Consider the following 23,009-nt stretch of genomic DNA (forward strand, 5'->3'; position numbering starts at 1 on the left):
TAGTGCCTTAAGATGTTTAACGTCCACTTGAACAGGCAGGCGGGACATCAGTTTAACATCTCATCCAAAGGTGGCACCTCGAACGATGCCCCCAGTATCAGTCTAGACTATAAGAATTCCAAGTTTCTGAACAGGCAGACAGGACCTTCGTTCAACATATCATCTGAAGGGGGGCACCTCTTACAGTGCAATACTAGGGCAGAACTGCACTGGAGTGTCAGCCTAGACTGTGAGCTCAAAGGTTCGGACTTATACCCACAACCTTCTGACTCAGAGGTGGGAGTGCTACCAACTGAGCCAGGCTGACACCTAAAGCGAAAGCGATATATTTTATTTTATACTAGTTTAAACACATTTCACCCACAAAATATAGGCAATTCCCTTTACATTATGTTCTGTGAAGCACTTTGAGACATCTCAAAGACTTGATAAAGCGCTATATTAAATGCAAGGATTATTATTATTATTAGTTTCCCCTCCCCATCCAAGTTTCTCTCTTCTCTCTGCCAGCAATGACAAAGTTTCGGGTACTTCACTCGAGGCATTTTTCTTATGCAACACCATGCAGTGAGTGTTGGCCGACTATTTGATCGTGTGTATAGGAGGCGGAATGAGGGAAAGGATAAGCATTGCAACATCTGATCCTGTTTTCACATAATGTGAATACAGTATATAACACTCTCTCCAGCAAGGGTCGCCTGACAGTGATCGGCAGCAAGATCTGGCTCACTCTCCCCATCTATCCCCACTGTTCCTACCCGCAGCCCCACATACTCATCCTCTGAATCTAATCCTTTAATTACAGAATCATATAATTTCATATACTCAGCTTTTTGCTATTGTATTTGTTTTACAGTGAGTCGTGATGGTGTCAGGAACACTGGCTAGCTAGTCACCTGCTCCACGCCAGGTCTCCAGATGGTCTGTGTAGCATTCTCATTTAGGGAATACGCACAATCTACAAAATGCATTTCGGATGACAGTAATATAAAGCATTTTAGTCAAGTTAAAGGGAACTCAGCAATATTGGGGGCAAAAAAATAACAGCAGTTCACAATGGGATTCACGAATAATAACTCACATTCACTGAAGGGAACAGACTCCTTCCTGCATGACGGGAACACAGAAACCACACTCGCTATCAGTATGTCCACAAAATCCCGTTATCCCCTTTTATCTACAGTGCACAAACCAACAACTGAACATGCAGAAGGATGATGATAACTGTATTTAGAAATAATTAATTGTATTCAGTCCAAGTGTTTAACTGTATTCAGATGTCCAGAGGATCGGTGTGAGTGCCATCATTTTCATGGCAGATAATGATCGGTGCCAGATCTTCCATAACATGGATGAAGTGACAAGGCGAAATGCATCTCTGACAGCTTATTTCAGCTCCTTCATAGTCTCATATCACTGTTGTATGACACAGAGGGTAAGAGGGCTTTGTGGATACCTTGTAGATCATGGAATTCACACAAGTGACGTAATTCCAGTCACCGGCAAGTTTCCCCATTAGTGACCGAATGGCTGATAGCGATCACTGTAGCAAACCCCTCCTTATTCAAGCCCTTTGGCATTTTAGTACATGGTGTAGCAGAAGACTGGAACATCTGACCCACATTAGTGAAGCGAGCAGCTGCCTAATGACCAACAGCTCCACATGATACCAGGCAGCTCAGTGGTTATTAGCACTTCTCGTATGTAATCGCTCCAATGTTCCTTTATCAAAAGGGAAGAGCTCTCTCTGACTTACAAATTGGTAAGTGACAATTTTTATTGATATCTTTTACATAATCCTTTAACGCACAGTGCTACTAATATAGTGCTTTCTTTTCGGCAATTTACTGATTAAACAATTATTATTGGAAAATGTTCAATTTGTGAGAGGTCATCGATATTTTCACCTCCTGAAGTTGGGTTTGTGAAACAAAAAGCTTTTTTGCTCTTGTCTGTTCCAGGTAGTCTGAGCTTGTCATGTGTACCTACCGAAAATCAGCTCATACTGAATAGGCTGAAGAGGATCGACCTTGAGTTCAGCTGAAATTGGGAGCCTTCAAAGTAGACAGGCTACAAAGGGCATTGGCCAAGCAGAAACCATGTTTATACAAAATTATGACACTGTTGAACAGCTAATTCATCAACAGGAATCCTCCATAAATGCTGTTTACACTAATGATTATTTATTATTATATAATCCTTGCATTTGATATTGTGCCATGTCATAGACATCGCAAAGCATTTCATAATATTTAACTGTGAAGTATAGTGGCTGGGTAACTGTAGACAAGCACTGCATCTTTCAATCACTGGAGAGCCACAATTGCTTCTCCTTCCTGCAGTACATGCCAATTAGGATACAACAGTGATAGATAACAGATATTCTTCATTATTCACTATTCATCACACCAATTAAGAGTGGCAGAGTTACCAGCAGGACTACTCACTGGGAAGAATTGCATAGTTATCTGCCAAATACCTTCACAAAGCATAGCCTAAGTCAGAAGTTCAATACAAGCACAAAATTAATGGAAGTAGATGCTTGTTCAATAAAAGGGTGCTCAACATGGAACCAATTACTAGCAGAGATGATGGAACAATAAACTAATAAAGGGTTTCAAAAATAACACAGACAAATCCCTGGAAATTAAAAGGATTCGAGGTTATTAGATGGTGAGAGAGATGCAAAGAATCTTTTGGGAAGTTGAATGGGGAGAGAGATGGAGCAATGCTCCTATATGGAATCACCTCAACAGCATCAATTCAACCCGTAAAGAACAGCAGCCCCACATGAGCAGCAGCATAGATATCCCTTGGCAAAGAACAAGCAGAACTTATACTCAGAGGCAGCCACCAGCAGTGTAATTACCCAAGTGCAAAATAGCGTGGATTCCACTAATTAAGAACCTATTGAGTAAACCTCATTGATTAATCAGTAGAGAACAGCATTGGCATCACATAGCAAGTGCACCTACCACACGTGTAAGCAGCACAGATATGTGAGACCAGCAATTTCCCAATCCCCAGATATGAGAAGCACCATCTCTGACAACCAACCTATTTTGACCTCAGTTAAGTACATCATAGCTGTGACTAGTGAAGGGTAATGTAGAGAGAAAGGGCTTACTTTTCAACCTGGCTCAGTTGGTAGCACTCACGCTAGAGTCAAAAGCTTGTAGGTGCAAGCCCCAATTGGGATATTATCTACACGTACACTCTGGAGCAATGCTGGGAAAGTGCACTAGATTTGATCATGTAATTTGGTCATGTGATAAGGTGCTATATCAAATGCAAGGATTATTATTATTATTAAAAGCTACAAAGCATTCCTGCCAGGCATCAGTGAGGCCACCAGCAAAGATTTTTCAAAAAAAATCTTTCACAAATATCTATCCTAATGATTACAAGTAGTGGAAACTCCTCACTAATGCTGAGATGATTTCACTGACCCCCACGTGCACCTTGTTTGCTAACACCCCCCCTCCAGCTGTTCCTTAAACATGAAAAGTTTAATCATTTTGTACACAGCGAAAGATTGTTCAGCCGTCACTTTGGAGTGACACGCAACCCCTCCGGTGGATACATCAAAATTGCACTGAATGGATTTGTGGACCTCTGAAGCAAAAAGTTACTTACAGACTGGCACTGAACGAATCACCAGTGCCAAATTACAGAGTTCTGATCTTCATTAGTCTTCAATTACACATGACAGCACCAACAGTTGGACTTAACCTTTCTTCGCTGGGCTGTCAAACAGATGCACTCTCAGTAGAAGGTGCTGAAGATATACCAGGAACAGTAACCCCATGTGGTCTTTATCCTGGGAAGGCTGGTTGCAGCCTTGGCTGAGACCAGTGAACAGCATAAAGCGGGCAGGATTCGAACTAGCAAGCTCTCAGTCAGTAAGCTGCAGCTCTATGCATGTCACCACTGGGGCTTCCCCAGATTCACGTGTTGAGATGTTCTTTTCACATCACAGTGCCAACTCAACACGGTTTATTACACTCACTGATAGCCCTTTTTTTTGTCAGCCGAGTGTCTGACACAAGTGGAAACCCATCACCATGCTTAAGAGTATCCAAACCAAATTGAGAATTCCATGCATCCCATCTAAACATGGAAATTCCAGAGACAGATTGTGAAATGGAATGCGGACTCTCTCCCTGGAGGGACACATCCTGCTTACCTAATTCACATCCCCCTCCCCAGAAGGAGGATAGTCACCAGTTGGTCTGATGGTCTGATACCCCTAAATGTAAAAATGTCACATATTTTTAAAAGCAAGACACTGTGGAATTAACTTTCTTTGCGTCTCACATTGCTCTAGGAGTTGGCTCTTGGTTTGGAAAGCAGCATTCTACATTGCAAGATACTTGGATATTCCCAGCTCACTCTAATTATTAATTGCAGCCTTAATGCATTTGCGATCAACCCAAAATTCGGGATTTGGAAAGGGTTGGAGAAATGAATAACAACAACTTGCATTTATATAACTCGCTTCACGCAAGGTAGTCCCAGAGTGACTAGATTGATCTTAACTCACTCTTGTCCGTACTACTGGTAATCCTCTTGTAAAATTGTCCCATTTCTCCCCCTTCATTCTCCTCAGTGTATTGTTTAACCATGTCGTACAATGCCGTAAGGAATGTGCAAGCATGTGCACTTTCTCAATGTTAATCTTGCAGCTGCAACTATTCTCCCCAATTATCGTATCTCGCACAATCACGTCCCCTAGAGGGGGAGCAACGACTAAATAAATGGCAGAAATATTTTTGTCTATACATGCCCTCTGAATGGAAAACGCCCATATCAATGCTTGGCTGTAAAATAGTCTAAATGCTTGGTCTCAAAATCTACACGACAGTGCCTCACTTTGCTTCTAATCTAAGTTGACAGTACAGTGTAGTATTGAATACTACTTTGCCCATTGGTACTGTGTTCAGCACTGCACTGCTAAGTGATGCTGTATTCAGCAGTGGTGCATTACCCAGTGGTAATGGTGCCACATTCAAATAGAATCCCATCTGTCTGTTCAGGTGGACGTGAAAGATCCCATTGCACTGTTTGAAAAGGCAAGAGCAGTCTTGGCTGTGAGATGTTTCCACTTGATAAGGCACTATAATATTAATCTTTGCATTTGATAAATCAAACACCTGTCATGTCGGCAGGATGCCTCAAAACAATTCACAAGATTCACAGTAAAATATACTTACCGTATTTATAGGAAAATTATAAAAATTTAAAGGTTGTTTTTTCTTTCCAATCACTTTTGTGTGTCTGTCAAGGTTGAAATTTCAGAACACAGGTGAACACGTACTTCAGATGCATTTGTGCTTCAGTAAATGGCTCATTCTTTTAGTCTTGCTCCATCAATTCAACGCTTCCTCAGGGCTCCGTTTCCTCTCCACTTTGGCCCTCCTCAACATCACCATCTTCTCCACTAATATCCAATCTGATTCACTATTTTACTGATTATTCTAGAGCCATATAAATTTACAACAGAGATTGTAAATCAACCATTGATTCAGGCCACCTTTTCTGTCCTGGCTCTTTTAAGAACATTCCTTTCAGTCCCAGTTACTGGTTTTACTCTATCTGAAGAGTTGAAATGAACAAGATTTTATTGTTTCATCCAGGTCATGGAGATCTGGGTTAGCAATTTCCAAGTCACTCTGAGAGTGAAGAGAGGTGTGAATTGCAGGTAAGCAGTACATTTAAACTCCCTGCTAATGTGCAAAATTTTAGCAAGACAATTTAGTTCAGTTAGTCAGCATCTGACCCTGCTGTCTGAATTATCAGCTAGCTTGATCTCTACCATGTCAGTATTCAATGAAAAAGACAATTTCTGATGATTAGAGTTAGAGTATAAACTTTTCTGTCGCTCCTGAGTTCTATTACAAAGAAACATTGTTGCTCCATGTCATCTGTTGTATAAACCTAGAAAGAGATCGGGACTGCTGTATCGCTGGTTATTTTGAAAGAAATTAAAGAAAAATCACAGAGAAATGTTTTTATTTGCTTTTTAGAAAAGAAAGTTGAAAAACACAAACACTGCCTTTCAGATCAACAATAGGAAGTTGTGGAGAACTAGGGCTTGGAGGCTCCAATACTGCAGGCCTCTCTTATGAATGAGCTCTCATCATTTCCCTTTACAAAAATCAACCAGTATCTTTCACGATTTAAAGAATTTGTTGGGAATAACATTGCCAAGAGGCAGTGTTCATTGATCGTTTCTCTCCTCATAAAGAACACACTTGAAGTTATGTTATTTTAAAACCCTAATTTTGAATGCTAAAGCCAACTTCAAAACTCAAGAGACAGTGTACACACAAATGTGAGATCCTGAATTGGTGAAACTAACCTATTGGTGAACTAACCTGCTCTTCTGCATGATGGTACTGTAGAAGGCAAAGCACACAAGCTGAATTTCATCATTCTACCCATAGTCACAGGTTGATGACTAGGGAAGACCTACTCAGTTCTCCATGGGGTTTTGGCCTTGTAAATCTGGCTTCCTGATACTGGCTCAATTTTAGATGACCTGGGGATTGGAGGAGGAGAGAGAAAAGAATAGATCTTGCTCATGTGCTTCTATAAACTACATTAAAACCTCACTAGATCACATTCCCCACTGTTTCCTAGTTAACCTGTCCTTTCATGGCATGTCCATATTATATCTGCCTTTTGCGAAACAATGGTTGTTTCAATCCTAAATTATGCCATGGTTGAATTAGTACACTACACATGCCTTTAGTGAAGCAGTAAATGTTTCAATGCCAGATTTAGGTACAAATAATGGAAGGACTGCACCAATATAGCACATGTGCTCTCTGTTAAAGAGCAACTATTTGTCTGCCAGATTCATTCAGATAACAGAACTGCCTGCATCTGTGTGCAACAAATTAAACTGATTTCCTCTCTTCTTGTTTGGTGCAATAGTGGGATGCGAGAAGAGGGGGAAAGAGGAGCAAAAGTGATGTGAATGCAGATCAATTTGAATCACAAATCATGGGATCCGGTTGCCACGAATCCGTTCAACTGTCTGAAGTTTGCATTGACAAGGCATTTCACATGAAACGGGTAAATCACCACCACTGGAACCTTATCAACTAATTTGTGCTGAGAGAACATTTTATATAACGGAGATGACACCCCACTTAAATATTAGATCTGAACTGTAATAGACTGAGCAAGTTATGAGAAACTTAAATCCAATGAGTTCCTTGTAGACGCTGGCAACATATTGCCTCAATATATTCTCAAGGTAATTCAACAGGTTGCTTTCAGTGTTGGGCATCAATAAGGAAACTGACAATTTAAGAAAGTCAATGCAGGTGGCAGTTGCTGTGAAGAGTTGAAACTATACAACCAGGTCAAAGTCATCTCTCTGTGAAGGAAAAAAAGATAATACGATTTACATTTCTCGTATTACACCAATCACCCTGTTAAACAAAATAGCCACACAGGTTTGAAAAGTATCAGAGCTGGATTTAAAAATAAAAACAGTCAATCCACTTAACAGTGTTTCTGTGAAGCTCCTTGAGATGTCTCAACAACATCATATGGCGCTATATCAAATGCAAGGATTATTATTATCATAGAAAACCGACCAAAATTACTTGCCAAAATTCTATGCTATGAAATGCTATAAAATGCGTCATAAGAGAGTAAATCTAGATCCAGAATTTCTCCCCAATCGTTTTAATATTGACAATTTTTAAGACTACACCTTTTCTTTTTAGAGCTGACCCTACTGTAATCACTACATGGATGCAGCATTCAAAAAAGTACAACATAAAAGAGCATGACTTGCTGTGATGAAAGCAAATATAGTCGATTAGCTCCTGCGACATATTAGTCAGTGATTTCCCCCCATCTGCAGCGGAAGTTACAAAGAGTGTGGTGTTATATGGCCAGTTCGCCCAGACAGACTGTGCCGATGTTTATCCCCTCCCGTATGCAAGTGAATCAGAAAAAGCAACACAAAAGACTCAAGCAGAACATTAGCAATTCTTACCTCTTCATTGTACTCCATTATGTGTTTCTTAATCTTTGAGGAGTCAACCCAGGTAACAAAGTCCTCCATATTCCTGTAGATTAACCAACAAAGAGTCGTATTAATACCCTCTGAGTCAACTAGCCTACTGACAGCAGAGTTGAAGGCATGGCAGGCAAGTGAACTCCAGCCTCCAAATGATGGCACTTAATCAGGAGACCAGTATGAACCAACCAAGACTCCCATAAAGTTGCATGTTACTTCTGAACTAAATAGAAAAATATCTGAGTATAAACCTGGAGTCCCATGTGGATATTCAACATATGTTCAAACCTGACCTCACCCTTTACTGTCAACATTGTGTCCTGTGGGTCCCTCATCTCGATGACCAGCCACCCCAATATCCCCAATACTGTTGTAAATAATGGTGTCCCGCAGTCTAGTGGTTAGCCCACTCGTCTTGTAAATGAGACGTCCCAGGTTCGATTCCTGTGCGGGACGAAAGATTAGGCAAGTTTCCTTAATCCACATACCTGTTTACCCAGCAGTTAGTAGGAACCTGACTGTTTATCAATTGCTGGATCACTTTCTGGGAGCAATAATCCCTTAAAAAAAATAATAATTTGATCATTCAATCCGCCACTGTTTATGGAACACTGCTGTGCGCAATTGACTGCCGGGTTTCACCTATAAAATATAGTAATTTACTTTACAGTAAATACTGTGAAGCACTTTGAGATGTATCAACGACCCGATAAAAGGCACTTTGTCAAATACAAAGATTATTATTACTGTTGTAGCTTCAAGCAACTGATTCCACATGCTCCTCCTGATCCCCACCAAACTATATTCAATCCATGGTGAAATCACGAACTGATCACACAGTTGACAGCTCTTTTCTTTGACGGAGAAGAAAAACTGTGGCATACATTAAAGCACGCCGTTTCATCTTATAGTTCAGTGCAGTACTTTTGCAGAACTTCTGTCTCTCCACTAGGTGGGGGCACTGCCTTTGCAATGAATTTCACTGCGACTGCTGCACCCTATACACAAACAATAAAACGGTTTAGATATTTTTTCCAGTAACTAACATCGGGCTTGTTGGGAGAGGCATCAAATCCAGCCAAGTGACAACCTCCACCATTAGCCTTCTCCCCTCCCTACTTCCAGAAATTCTATCCTCAACTCGAAATTCTTACCACCTCCTTCCGCATCTGAGCTGGGGGAAGTGGGGGGGAGGAAGAATTAAGGGAAAAATCAAACAGGTACCCTCCCAACTGTTCAAGGAAATAAACCGTTTGGGATGCTTGCTTCAGGCTTTATACGGAGCTTGTGATTTCCACATAACATGGTTCATGCTGTTAAAGTTCCTTCAAAGGGCAAGCATTGTTTCTGTTTCTGGTGCGTTGGCAGAGTGAAGCTGATATACAGAGGATGCCACATGAGAAAGCATGCACAGTTACCCCACCATTGCTCTTAGAGAAGAGACATCATGGCACCGTAGCTTAAACAAGTTAAACCACTGAATGATGTGGAGTTGTTACTTAGCCCGTGTTTACACAACAAACTGCACATTTTGTGGGGATATTGTTATTCCTGGAAATTCCTGCACCTCATTTTAACAAGATCTTTGGGGGAGGAAAGAGAGGTTCTATGTGTGTAAAAGTATCCAAGTCTATTGGGGAAGGTGGGGAGAGTGGGGTCTGTATGTGTGGGTGTGTGGAGGGGGACAGGTCTCTTGTGTCCAGGGGTGGAGAGGTGTCTCTGTGTGAGGTAGACAGGCCCCTTGAGGGAAGGGACCCCCCACTGTAACTGACCAGCGAAGACAGAATGCTGGTACGTCAACTCTGCTGTGAGCTCAGTACGTGAACCAGGCTGTGTAGCCAACCCTCCAGAGGACTAGAACTGTACTCGTGCGGGAAGGATGAATTGAAGGTTAAAGTGTAAACTTTGTAAATTGAAACAATAACAAAGTGATGTTTTTCAACCATATTAACGTCTCAGAACTATATCCTGTGATATTCTGATTCATTTTATTTATCTTACCAAGATCTGATATTTAGTCTCTCTGTCCAACACTAAAACATCTGTTGTGTGTTTATAAACTCGTACTATTTTCCCTAAATTCCTCCAAGTGTTCCACTGAAATGGCAACTTCTGGGTGGAGGCTCTCTCTTTCGTCTGTGTGGCATAGTTCAAGAACTGCTATGGAACAGGAAGTATTTGTGAAAGGTTTTTTGAACAATCCACAAAAAGTACAGAGAATCGCTCTTCGGGCGGGGGGGGGGGGGGGGGAGAGATAGAGTGGGGAGCAAGGGAAGAAATTCTACTCTGAAATCATGGAGATGTCGGACAAGGGGGCAGGACTGGATTGAGCTACACTCCCCCCTCCACACTCCCCCCTCCCCACCATGGCTGAAAAGCCTACAGATAGACCTACCACTGAGGTCCACATCACAAATCGACAAATCGCGGACAAGGTGCACAAGATGACCCATATTTCACCAACACTCCCTGTTCAGCAACACATAATAACAGTTCATACTGTCTCTAGGAAAGGTGTGAAAACCTGAGGGGGCTTTTTTTCAAACATATAAAACAGGTGCTGAGTGGGATGACACCAATTCTAAGAACCACTTTTGTAGCTGATGACACCACAAACCAGTTAGCTTTACATTCCACTAAATTCTGTTCCAGTTTCAGCTGTAAATCACTCTAATGCTGTCCACAATATACATTTTTATCAATATACCAAACTTCTTGTTTAAGAATATCAAACACTGAATCTGGACAGAATAAAAACAATTATATTCAGTTCCAGTAAAATAAACGGTTAAATATTAATAATGAAACCCACCACCGCACATGGAACCTTTTTTGCTCTCTTTACATTTAAGTCAACACCTGATTTCTGTTAAGTGGAACTGACTGAAACAAGGCTGAGGTTCACTGCCAATTTACTGCCAGTGAGTGAAAATGAAAGAACTGCTTTGTACATCACCTCCCCCACATCCAGCAGATCAGAGCTAATATGTGATAAATCAATTAAAGAGAGCTAGGGTGATCATGGGTGTCAGAATAAAGATAATGTGGACTTCTAACTTTCAGTTAGATCAGAGGATGCTGATCCCCATTGAATTATACTCCAGCTGAAACACATCTACAGGAAGGTGCAAGCAGAAGACTTCAAACTGCAGTATTCCAGGATTAAAGGACCTCAAGATCCATATGAACACATCCAGCATGAACAGCGCAGGCCACTGTCCTGTGCAATGCACCCTAAACAAGGACACATTGGTGTGATATCAATGCGATTGTGCAGTCAAAACTGGAGAGCATTCAGGGAAGTGAAATTGTGCATGGCCAAACAGAGAACACTGCAGACAAGCAACTCTGCTGCCCTGAACTGTGGGGCGCCCACTTGTTAGGCATAGTCGCCTAACATCAAGTCTGCCACTATACCAGATTGTCAGAACACTGCACGGGTCAGTGTGTCAGACAGAATTAACGGTTAAACAATGGACAGTGTTATTACAAACAGCAAGAGGCAATCATGAGCGTTCTTTACACTGTGAAGGACATGAATTAGCCCAGAGTACTCGTGCTTCAACGGCGCACAAGAACTTTGCTTTCACTACTTGGCAGATCCAGTCATTTCGCAGTAGACTAAACTTTATCAGCAGTCAACATTGAAGGAACTACTACCATGCAAATAAAAAAGTCACAAAAGTTGACAGAATCAAACAAAATTTGTTAGTCAGAACTTCTCATAACTGATGGTGAATCATACTACAGAACTCACTGAGTTACAAGTTTTGGTCACATCCAGCAGAGGGCAATCAATCAAAGGCAAAGCTCCAGTGTGCATTTACTCTGCACCACCCAAAATGACTTGCTCCATTTGAGAAGCTTTGTATGGCCCTGTTAGCAAGTGACAGTGGATGAGTTAATTACAGGCTAAATACACACTACAAGAATGATACAGAAAGGAGGAGAAGAACTCCAAGTTTGTTGATGTTGAACATTCTTTGGCTGTAATGATAGGGAGAAAAGCATATGCACGCTTGCGGGCACACACACACACACACCAGGTACAATTGCACCATAGATGTTCAGTTCAACCCACTGAATACTGAATTTCCACTACAGTTGTCTGTACTATTTTTTCAACTTGAATGTGATCGTAAAATAAAAGCATACACCCAGAATCTGCAGCTCCAGGATTCCTTTGTGTGAAGAATCCACTTGCTCTGTGCTGGGAGTCTGCTGCCTGCATGCTGTCAGTCACTTTTGTTGTGCTGTTTTCTCATGGGAAAATGAATGATCACATTTGCCACCCTCCATTAAGGCAACAGACAACCTGCTGGAATTGTTATGCACGAGTTGTAACAATAACTAAAAACCCAATAGCTCAGCAGATAAATTTATTACATGGTGTTGTCCCAAGCCCACAGATTCCAGTTTTAATATTGGTCCAAAATTGGCAGCAATGTCACAAACAAGGAAAAGAAAAATCAGGCAAGGTTTCTTGTTCCTGATCACTATTTCAGGCCCACTTTTAGAAGTGTAAATGTGGGAATGAGAAGATGACGCAAATTTCACCAACACTCGCTGTCCATCAACAGTCAATACTTGGGTACAATGGAACCAATGGAACCACACCTAGCATGAGAAGTAATGGGCTAAAATTGGGCATTGCACTTGGCTGCTGTATCTTGCACTCCCATATCAGGTGATTAAAAACATGAATAGTTTTCCTGCTCTATGATGGCTATCCACTACACTGGTGTATTAAGTAATTCATTTAATCTCCACTCCAACAATACCAAACACCCAGCGTAAACCTGCTTCCTTTTCCCAGGATCCTTTTATATTTCCTGCTTCTATTTCATTGGCTCTTTCTTAATTGTCATTTAACTTCTTAAACCACAATCCAACACAATCTACTGAAGTCTATGAATCATATAGGGGGTTACTAATCTTGCCCATGAAATCAGAAAAGGTCGAAAGTGCAGTTGACATGACTCCCCAGAGAGGGGAGAGAAGGAAGGATATGAAAGTTGCGAATGAGTCACCTCAGATGGTTTTGCATAGAGATCATAGTGATGGGCTCACAAGTGTTAAGAGCTTTAAAACCTGCCTGGAAAGTGGAAACCAAAACAGGCAATATATTTATGAAAACTGATTCTGGCGTTATTTCTCAGTTAATGAGTCTTGCTAAGCAGATTTGATAACGTACCGGTCACACTTTCGGCTTGAACAAAACACTGAGTAGCAACATAAATCCTATACATCAACACCTCTTTCTTTCCTTCACCCATTTCTTGCACCCATTGAATCTTATCACACTGCCCTCAAATTCAGGTCTCAGTGGTAACACCTCTTAAAAATATTGTTTTACTTATTCAGCAAAAACTTAAAGGTGGTGACCAAAGCAAATCACCTCCACTTGCATCATCTTTTACCCTTGATCATTCAGTCATGTCAATCACCAGCCAGAGAACTGCAACAGACCAGCTTTCCAGGCATGCTCCAACTTCAGGCAAGTATAGGATAACTTTTACATTGGCAACAGTCTGTTTCATACAATTATAGAAAGTTTACAGTACAGAAGGCTATTCAGCCTGTGGTATATGTGCACGTGCTAGCTTCCCCCTGCAATTATCTGCTCCAATCCAAATGGTAATCCCCTTTTATGGACACATCTTTAACACCCATTTGTGGGATGGCATTTCACATTGTAAGAACAACCCTCAATGTAAAACAAACTTGCTTTTAAGAGTATTCAAACCAAATTCCATGCATCCCACCTACACATGGAAATTCCAGAGATAGATTATTGGAATGGAATATGCACTCTCTCCCTGGAGGGACACATTCCAGAGAGTATTAGGCCCAGGTTGGCAAGAACCAAGGCTTGGGGACCCCAGTGCGTGCGTTGGGGTAATTGCTGGAGTCTAACCAGCTAAAACCATTGTCTGGCAAGCTTGACTGTGGATGGTTGAGGAGGTAGATGTAGGGTTTTTTTCAAGGGGAGAAGAGACCAGGATAGCACTTTGTTGTGCTGATATCACCCTCTCAACCACATGACATTTGAATAGCACGTTTCACATCGGGAGGACATCCCAAGGCACTTTCCTTACGTAAGTGGAGGCAAGGCACTTCCACTCAGGGAAGGAGGAAACAAAAACAGAGATGTTCGTGTGTGTTTTGTAAAGGCCGATTACACATGAAACTGTTATGAACTGAACACAACAATACAAAAAGTTTTTTAAAAATCTGGTTATGGACATCGAACTTGGCACAAGACGGAAATGTGGAGAGATCATCCCAGATCATGAAGCCCACACTTGCAGGGTGAAAAGGCTTGCCCCTAAGAAAAAATTAACAAGGTGTTGGAACGAGCTCTTCAATAAACACAATGCTTCGACGTGAAGGATTACAGCACAGCTGGTAAACAGCCAGGGAAAGCCTGAAATAAAAAAGCAAGCTTATGATTTTTTATATGTGCCACAGAGTTGTGAGGAACAGTAAGGATCTACACTGAGTAGAGAGAAAACACTGAGTAGAGAGAGAAAAGGAATTCTGCATCAACTTCTGGCCACATCAGTAGCCACTTCTAAAGGAAGGTGTCCTTTTAACCTCCGGCCGCCCTCATCTGTTTCAGAGAACTCATTCAGAGTTCTAGTAATTAAACCAGGAAATGGCTGTTTCTCATCGAACACCACACCGTACAGTCTGTGTTAAATAAAGACTTTGATACAGAAACAGTCTCAGAAAAGCACACATACTGCAGTCTTCTATCCCCTGCATATGAATCCTCCATGTTGAAACGTTCCTTTGGAGAAGGCAAAATTAACAGCTCATCTGAGTCACAATGAGACAAGAAAGAAGGAGGAATGGAAAGAAGTTCATGAGTCAAATCCAGGGTTTTACATCCATGATCAAGCTTGGTGTGATAGCAGATTGATAACAAGAGCGCCTTATGTTGTCAAAACATCTGAAAGTACTTCATATAATGAGTTACTTCCAAGTATAATGACAGTCATTATCTAGGAAGAAGTAGCAGTTTAACATGTATCAGCAGAGTCCCACAGTCACCATGAGGTGAATGACCAATGAACCAGCTTTTAGTAAATGTAGATGAGAAATACTGGCCAAGACACGGGGGAAATTTTTGCAAGCCTTCAAAAAGAAGTTTTACGTATCAGTCAGGCACAAGGCTTGGTGTGTAGAAACCTCAGCAGAACCTGTAATTCTGAAACGCCATGTCCTGCTGGTGGTTTGTTCACATAAGTCAAAGGATGCGCACAGCAGCTGTGTAGGTGGTGAGTTTATTTATCACACCCACAGTAAAAATAAATTGTTAGAGTGTTTGATTAGTCTCACTCAGTACATTGTTACCACCATACAAAAAGCAATGGGTCTCATGAGTCTCTGTAAACCAGAAGCCTGGTTTCATTTACGTACAAGTGTGTACAAGGATGCTTCGCATGAAACCAGCCTCTGCCAGCAGAAAACAATGTACTGATGATAATGACAATAATAATCCTTGCATTTGATAAAGCTCCTTATCAAGTTGTTGGGACATCTCAAAGCGCCTCACAGAATATATAAAGTGAAGTGACTGCATATGTTGTGGGCGAAACACAGCAGCCAATTGCGCACAGCAGTGTCCCACAAACAGCCGTGGATTGAGTGATCAAATTATAGTCCCTGGAAAGCGATCTATCAATCGATTGACAACTGGAAAATTAGACATATGAAACTTTGCTACATACGGCAAAATGAGAAACACAATTTAATTCCTCAGCAGATTGCCCAAATAGTTAAGGAATCAATCTGCTTCAAAGATCAATGAGTTGGCAGACTCCAAAGTCAAGCAGCAATCAGGACTTTTTTTCTCTCCCCCTACACTCCCCCCAAAATATCAGAAAAACAGAAGCCCAGGCACTTCACTGTGATGCTCAGCGCACAGTAGGGTTCTTCCTTCCTAACCCTAACCCTTTTTTTTCAGCACCAGACCCTGGGATTAACAAAGCAGGGCATTGCAGATGTCTGTAGCTCAGTACCACTCGAGGCAGTGCATTTACTTAATTACTGAACCATTGGGGATGGAAAGTAGAAGAGCTAAATGCTTTTACTTTTCAACATCAGATCCCCTTTTGACAAGTTCTGGAGATCCATCTGAGCTGGGTCACATTTGTCAGTCTTTCTCTTACTCTATTTTCTTGTTCTCTCACCAGCCAATGTTGTCCACCAGCAGGACATGGTAGACAATCAATCTGGTGCCAAGTTTCTGCAATACTACTGTCATCGTAGGGGTGGGTGGGGGAGGTGGGGAGCCTTGTAGAGTGACCCACCCTTCAATGGAATGTGTGAGGCTGCATATTGTACATAATGAGACCTTTGACCACATCCCAACAAAGACAGAACCCTGCAATTATGTGCTTCATTATAACATTGGGCTCGTTTTGAGCACAATTAGGTGCAGAGACCTACATTTACTTGCAAGAAATACCAAAAAGCATGCAAAAAGCCAGCTTGCACTGTCAAGCTTCAAAACACCAGCTGGCCTCTTGCACTCTAAATATGACCAACTTTTTTGTAGAGTATTGGTTAGAGGACTCGCCTCACAAGCGAGAGGATCCGGGTTCAATTCCCAGGCAGGATAAAACCTTAGGCAAGTTTCTTTACTCCACATGCCTCTATTTACCGAGCAGTAAATAGAACTCCAGTTGTTAATCGATTGGCAGATTGCTTTCTGGGGGTAATAATCCCTTCAAAATAAATAAATTAAATAATTTGGTCACTCAATCCAAGCTGTTTGGGGGGCACTACTGTGCACAATTGGCTGCTGCATTTCGCGAACAAAATAGAGTCAATTCACTTCAAAGTATATTCCATGATGCGCTTTGAGACATCTTGATGTGATAAGGCGTTATATCAAATGAAGGATTATTATTATCTTTTGGGTCATCAGGTTACTTTCGTCAAAGCAAACCCAACGACCCAGAAGTTGGCCACATTTAGTGAGGGAAGCTGGACGGCTTTCCGCATAGATAAGCAGAGTGAATGTGGAATATTTGCTGAGAATTTTTAAGAGCTGGTACACATGACATTGCTGGGAGAAAAATATCCCCAGTGCTTCAGGTTGAGATTTGTACAGAACCATTAAATGCCACACCATAAAATAATCTGAAAATGTCTGTCGACAGGTTTACAATTCTAATCATCAATAAAAGTTTCAAGAGGAAAACAATTACTCAATGTATTCAGTAATGCTGCTATGATTAGTTCAATAATAATCAGTGCATACAATTAGGCTGGTGCTTCGGCAGCTAAAAGATAAACATTAAAAAAAATCATAAAAGAGCTGTAAATGCAGGAGAAATAAGACAGCACTATCAGCTAGCGAGTCATTAAAAGCAAACACACACCTAATACAGATTTTTACTAGACAAATATAAAATTAGAATTCATACTAGGGAACAGTTCAAATCCTTGAACAAGATTTACAATCAGTATCTTAAATGTTTGTTTAGTAATTTGATTCAAGATGAGAACCTCCTCCCACCATACGAAAAGGTTCCTTCCCCTTACTTCCACTGATGCACAGAGATGAAGATTAACTTTATGAATGATCAAAAGCTTAAGCATCCAATTTTATATAATAATGTATAATAATAATTCTTTCATTTGATAAGCACCTTATCACATCGTTGAAACGTCTCAAAGCACTTCACAGGATGTACTGTGGAGTGACTGTGTACTTTGTGGCTAGTTGCGCACAGCAATGTCCCACAAACAGCCATGGAGTGAGTGACGACCTTTATTGGGGGATTGCTGGCTAGGACACCAGGAGAGAGAAACTCCCTTCTCTTTTTGAATAGCACATGGGATGTTTAACATCCACTTGAACAGGCAGATGAGACCTTGGTTTAACATCTCATCCGAATATGATAGGTTTTGACTATTATGACAGAAGGTATATTTTGTACTTGTGGCCTCTTGGAACTTGAACCTGGATTAGTGGGCGTAGAACTAATTCCCGATTTTGCTAAGTTCCCAATCTCAGCTCTAAAATTCTGAGTGCTTTTAGCACTCCTGGACGCTACCCGCGAGAAGGGTGATAGAAATGCAACTTGTTCTTGTTAGAAGTCAAACAAGAAGGATTCATTACGCAATCAATGAGGACACTAGAATTCCCTATGCATTTTCACATGGTTGAAATGCATAGGGAATTCTAGGTGCCCTCATTAATTGTGTAATCAATCCATATGGTACACAACGCACATGATTTACGCACTCGCAAAACTAGATCCTTTTATGCATGTCCTTCAGGTCTTGACAACAGAAATGACTTGTTTTGGGTATTTGTAGAAGGCGAAACATATGAGACAAAACTGTTAAAACTGGAATGCTAAAGGTTGACGTTAAAGATCCGACAGCAATATTTGAAAAGAGTTTCTCCTGATGTCTCGGCCAACAATCCTCCAGATAAAACTGGTCATTCATTTTATGATTGTTTGTGCAACATTGCTGTGTGCAAATTGGCATTAAAGGTGCTATATTCAATACAAGGATTATTACATTATTATTAATAATATTATTGAAGGAAAAACTGGGCAAGGTCCTGGAGCCAACTCCTATCTATATTCTTTGTACCTCAGCCAGAGATGCAAACCACCCAGAACAGATTTTCTTCAGCACAAATAAAGACATTCCTTTGCACACCAGCTCTCAGGCGTGTTCAAAGGGATCATTAGGTGAGTTTTACTGTCAGGAGACATGCACCAAATGCTGCTAAAACAAAACCTGAATCAGTCACTTCACAAAGCAAGTATGACATAAGCTCCTGAGGGAGACCTCAGTTTCAAAGGCGAACTTACAGGCAGTCAGGTAGCTCCAATTCTTGCTGAGAATCAAAAGCCCTGACTTTAAAAATCACATAACAACAATATAATCCTTGCATTTGATATAGCGTCTAACTACGTCTTTGAGGCGTCTCAAAGTCCCTCACAGAATATACTGCAAAGTGAATTGACGTATATTTTGTGGGAAAAACGCGGCAGCCAATTGCGCACTTCAGTGTCCCACAAACAGTTGTGGACTGAGTGACCAAATTCTTCTCATTTTCTTAAAACTTTTTTGTCATGTTTGACTCTCTTTCATACTCCCGGGCTTTCAATGGGAACGTTTTTCCCAGTTTTCAATAAGCAGAACAGGAGGTGATCCAGAGAAGCACAGCTGTTGCTTGAAGAGGAATAAGTATAGAGTGTGACAAAAACATTACCAAGGAAAAGTGAGGATTATACGGGATTTTTTTTGGGGGGGGATTAAAGAAAATTTAAAAAGAAACTTAAATATCTAAACAAGAGCTTTTTGTAATACAATTTCAAAACACAGAAGAATTCAAGAGCTGGAAACAAGATTCACTAAATGGCAAAATATTGTTAACACGCATTTGGATAATGGGGCTAATCGCAATATGATTTTCCTCAGAGGACTTGTTCAGCATTAGAGGAGATTTCAATCTAGATCTTATTACCGAATAATTGAGAGAGAGAGAAAGACAGATGCACACATCATCTGCTGGGAAAAGGCAGCACGGACAGAGAGCGAAGAATGATTTCACTGAAAAAAAATAATCCAATGCCGGAGATCGCTTTCAGATCAGAATCGGGGTGAAATCAGGTGGTTTTGCTGCTCAATGTGAAGGCTAGTATGCATATTGTTTACTGAATTCCCTTTCTTTCTTTCTTTCTTTCTTAAATTTGACTTCATGCCTCATTTTTTTTATGCATTGGATTTTCTTACAGGAGTGTGATCATTGAGCAACGGAATGACCATCTTGTATCTCACATTCTCCCAGCTTGAAAGAATCAAGCCATTCTCTGGGTCAGATGTCATCTGCAGTTCCTCTATCAGACAGCAGCCTGATACTCGTTCCCATACAAGAGGGTCCTCCATTGTGCCAGAGACTGAGCTGTTTGTCAGATATTCTCTCTTCAGTTGATAAACAGTTGAAAAATCAGAATAGCTGTTGTCAACTAGAAGGTGATCTTTACAGCATTCACTGCACAAGATCTTTTATCTATTTCAAAGCCACATACCTGTGCTGAAAGCTGCCACGTTGTGCCACACATATCCTTCAGCAGAGAAGGGCCAACACTTTCAAGAATGACCTTGGATCAAGGATTCACTGACCGAACCACAAATGTAAGAAATATTGCTGGATAAAGCAGCACGTTATTACGAGCATTGAGATTGGCTGAAAAAACTTCCCCCAACTGCATCACCCCCCCACCGCTCTTGATTCCAACCCCAGCTCGGCTACAATCCCTTAACTGTGTAGTGCCTTGGGTCGTCCTTCCAATGTGAAAGGTACTATATAAATGTAATTTGTTGTTGTGCCAAGAACCCATCATTAAAAGAACTACTCTTCAGAAAGGATAAGAAGTATTTAAACAGCTTAGAACAGCCAAATCAGTGACTAAAAATATCAGTCTGGCAGCATCTGAGAAAGAAGGGGCCAAAGATTTCCTTGTTAATGCTCTTGGAAAAGCAGCACAGCCCCTCTTTAACATGCAGCTTCTCTCAGCCTCAGAACTTTCAAACTGATGTAATTAAAACCAAATGTCGAACCTGTAGTCCAATGCCAATCTAGCGCCAGAAGTGTACGGCTCTGCTCACACTCGGCCAGGGCCCTCGCTGGCTCTGCTCACACTCGGCCAGGGCCCTCGCTGGCTCTGCTCACACTCGGCCAGGGCCCTCGCTGGCTCTGCTCACACTCGGCCAGGGCCCTCGCTGGCTCTGCTCACACTCGGCCAGGGCCCTCGCTGGCTCTGCTCACACTCGGCCAGGGCCCTCGCTGGCTCTGCTCACACTCGGCCAGGGCCCTCGCTGGCTCTGCTCACACTCGGCCAGGGCCCTCGCTGGCTCTGCTCACACTCGGCCAGGGCCCTCGCTGGCTCTGCTCACACTCGGCCAGGGCCCTCGCTCGCTCACACTTGGCCAGGGCACTCGCTCGCTCACACTTGGCCAGGGCACTCGCTCACACTCGGTCACGGCGCTCACACAATCACACTCAGCCAGGGCGCTCGCATGCTCATATTCAGCCAGGGTACACACCCGCTCAGACTCAGCCAGGGCATTCGCACACCCACTTAGCCAGTCAAGTATCCTTATAGTTAAAGTAATGACCACTTAGCCAAAGAGTCAAATCCAAGAGCTCGTTCCTGCTCAACTCAATCTGGAGACACTCTGCACGAGCTTCGAGCTCTGCTTTAACAAGCATGAGGAGCATCAGACTCTACACTTCAGTTCCACTCCTTCCCTTCATCTAACTTTTGAGGGTAACAATTATGGTAAGATTGAAATCCATTTAATTGAATGTGGTAATTTTGGGTAAGTGGTTGAAGCGACATTGGCCAAGCCAGAAAATTCTCTGAGCTAACAAGAGCGAGTCAGGTTAACCTTTACTTTTATTGTTGAGCCGTCCAGCTTTCAAATAACAACATAAAATTTAATATTGTTGTTATTTGAAAGCTGGACAGCTCAACAATAGATTCAGTTCTCCCTTTAAATAGTCCTTCAATGCAACATAATTTATACTTATATTGAGCCTCTCACACTGGAGGACGCCCCAAAGCACTTGGCAATTCTTCATTCCAACTATGAGAAAAAAAACAATTTAGGCAAATATGGCACAAGCTACACTCAACTCCTTACGTTTCCACATTAAATCCAAATACCATCCTTCTTCTGATCACTCAAAAACAATTCTTAAACAAAGTGCTGTTGAAAAGACAGCGTTCAGCAGCAAATTCATTTATAAAAAAATGTATTGTGTTTGCCACAGATAATCAGATCAAGCATTTGTTTTGCTTCAAACTTCATATTCCAGGTTTATTCATATTGCAGGTTTATAGTACAGTAGGAATCCCAATAACATAGGTTACAGCCACTTTTAAAAAAAATGATGTTAGAAAACAATTTAATTTTAAGACATTGTTTTTGCCATCCATCGAGCCTCCTCTCATTCCTCTCACTCAGCTCCTGTTAACCCTGCAAGCCAAAGCCCTAACTAGTAGGGTGGTCCTAGCTGGACAAGCAGCAGGAAATCTTTTCAGACAGCAATATCAATAGCAAGCTATTTAGCTGGTTAGACTCCAGCAGTACCCCAATGCATACTCTGGTGTCCCCAAGCCTTGGCTTTTGCCAACGATGCATTTATAGCTCTTATAAAGTCTGAAAAACACTGCACAGCAATTACAGTCACATGAGGTGAGTGACTTTTTCATAGGCAAATGCAGGAGCAAAGTCACTCATCAATCATAAGATGAATAACCAATTTATGTAGAGGATTGTTGGCTTTGACCAACAGTTACAATGATAGGAAAGCCTCAGACCCTTCACTACAAGGATGTTAAATCTATGTCTCCTGTTATGAAAGGCAGTATCAAAGACCAAATATCTTAGCCAGATGCAGTACTGAGCCCACTAGGGATCACTGTTCAGCTGCTTAGGGGGCAGGCGGACAGGTTGCAGCTTTAAAATGAATTGGTTGGTAACCGTTCAATTGAGGCAAAGATAAATAATCCCCAAGCCTGCATTACCAAATGAGCTCAGTCAGAAAAAAAGAGAGACGAAGGACCAAATGTATTGTTCAAGCTCCATACTGAGGGCGCTTTTACAGTAACTGAATAGTAATGGAATTTAAACCTGGAAGTTGTCCACATACTCTGCTCTGATCTGCGTTACACTGATCTCATACCTTATGCAGAGAACTACAGCCATTCAGACTCAGGATAAATGAGGCAGCATTCAAAATCTCTTATTGGTTGCTCAATAAAACCAAAGCAGTTTATCTGGAGGTTATTGAATCCAGTTTATAATGGAAAGTACATTCATTCTTTGAGAATATACAGACCCATCAACAGACCTCCAATGGCCCAAATTACTTGCCACTCACTCACAAAGGACAGAATTATAATCACAGGCACAAAAC

General features: G+C 41.5%; 1 protein-coding gene across 1 annotated transcript in view; it reads right to left on the minus strand.

Annotated features, from left to right (window-relative positions):
• Positions 1-5,995: 5,995 nt before the first annotated feature.
• imp3 (IMP U3 small nucleolar ribonucleoprotein 3) overlaps positions 5,996-23,009 on the minus strand; it is an 89,200-nt gene continuing 72,186 nt past the window's right edge. Inside the window, exons 6-7 of the mRNA XM_007902963.2 lie at positions 8,018-8,090; positions 5,996-7,387 (exon numbers count right to left, since the gene is read on the minus strand). Coding sequence (XP_007901154.1) covers positions 7,361-7,387; positions 8,018-8,090 — 100 coding nt within the window. The 3' untranslated portion in view covers positions 5,996-7,360. The remainder of the gene's footprint in view (positions 7,388-8,017; positions 8,091-23,009) is intronic.

This window comes from Callorhinchus milii, unplaced genomic scaffold, assembly GCF_018977255.1.
Source record: "Callorhinchus milii isolate IMCB2004 unplaced genomic scaffold, IMCB_Cmil_1.0 Scaffold5, whole genome shotgun sequence".
NCBI lineage: Eukaryota > Metazoa > Chordata > Chondrichthyes > Chimaeriformes > Callorhinchidae > Callorhinchus > Callorhinchus milii.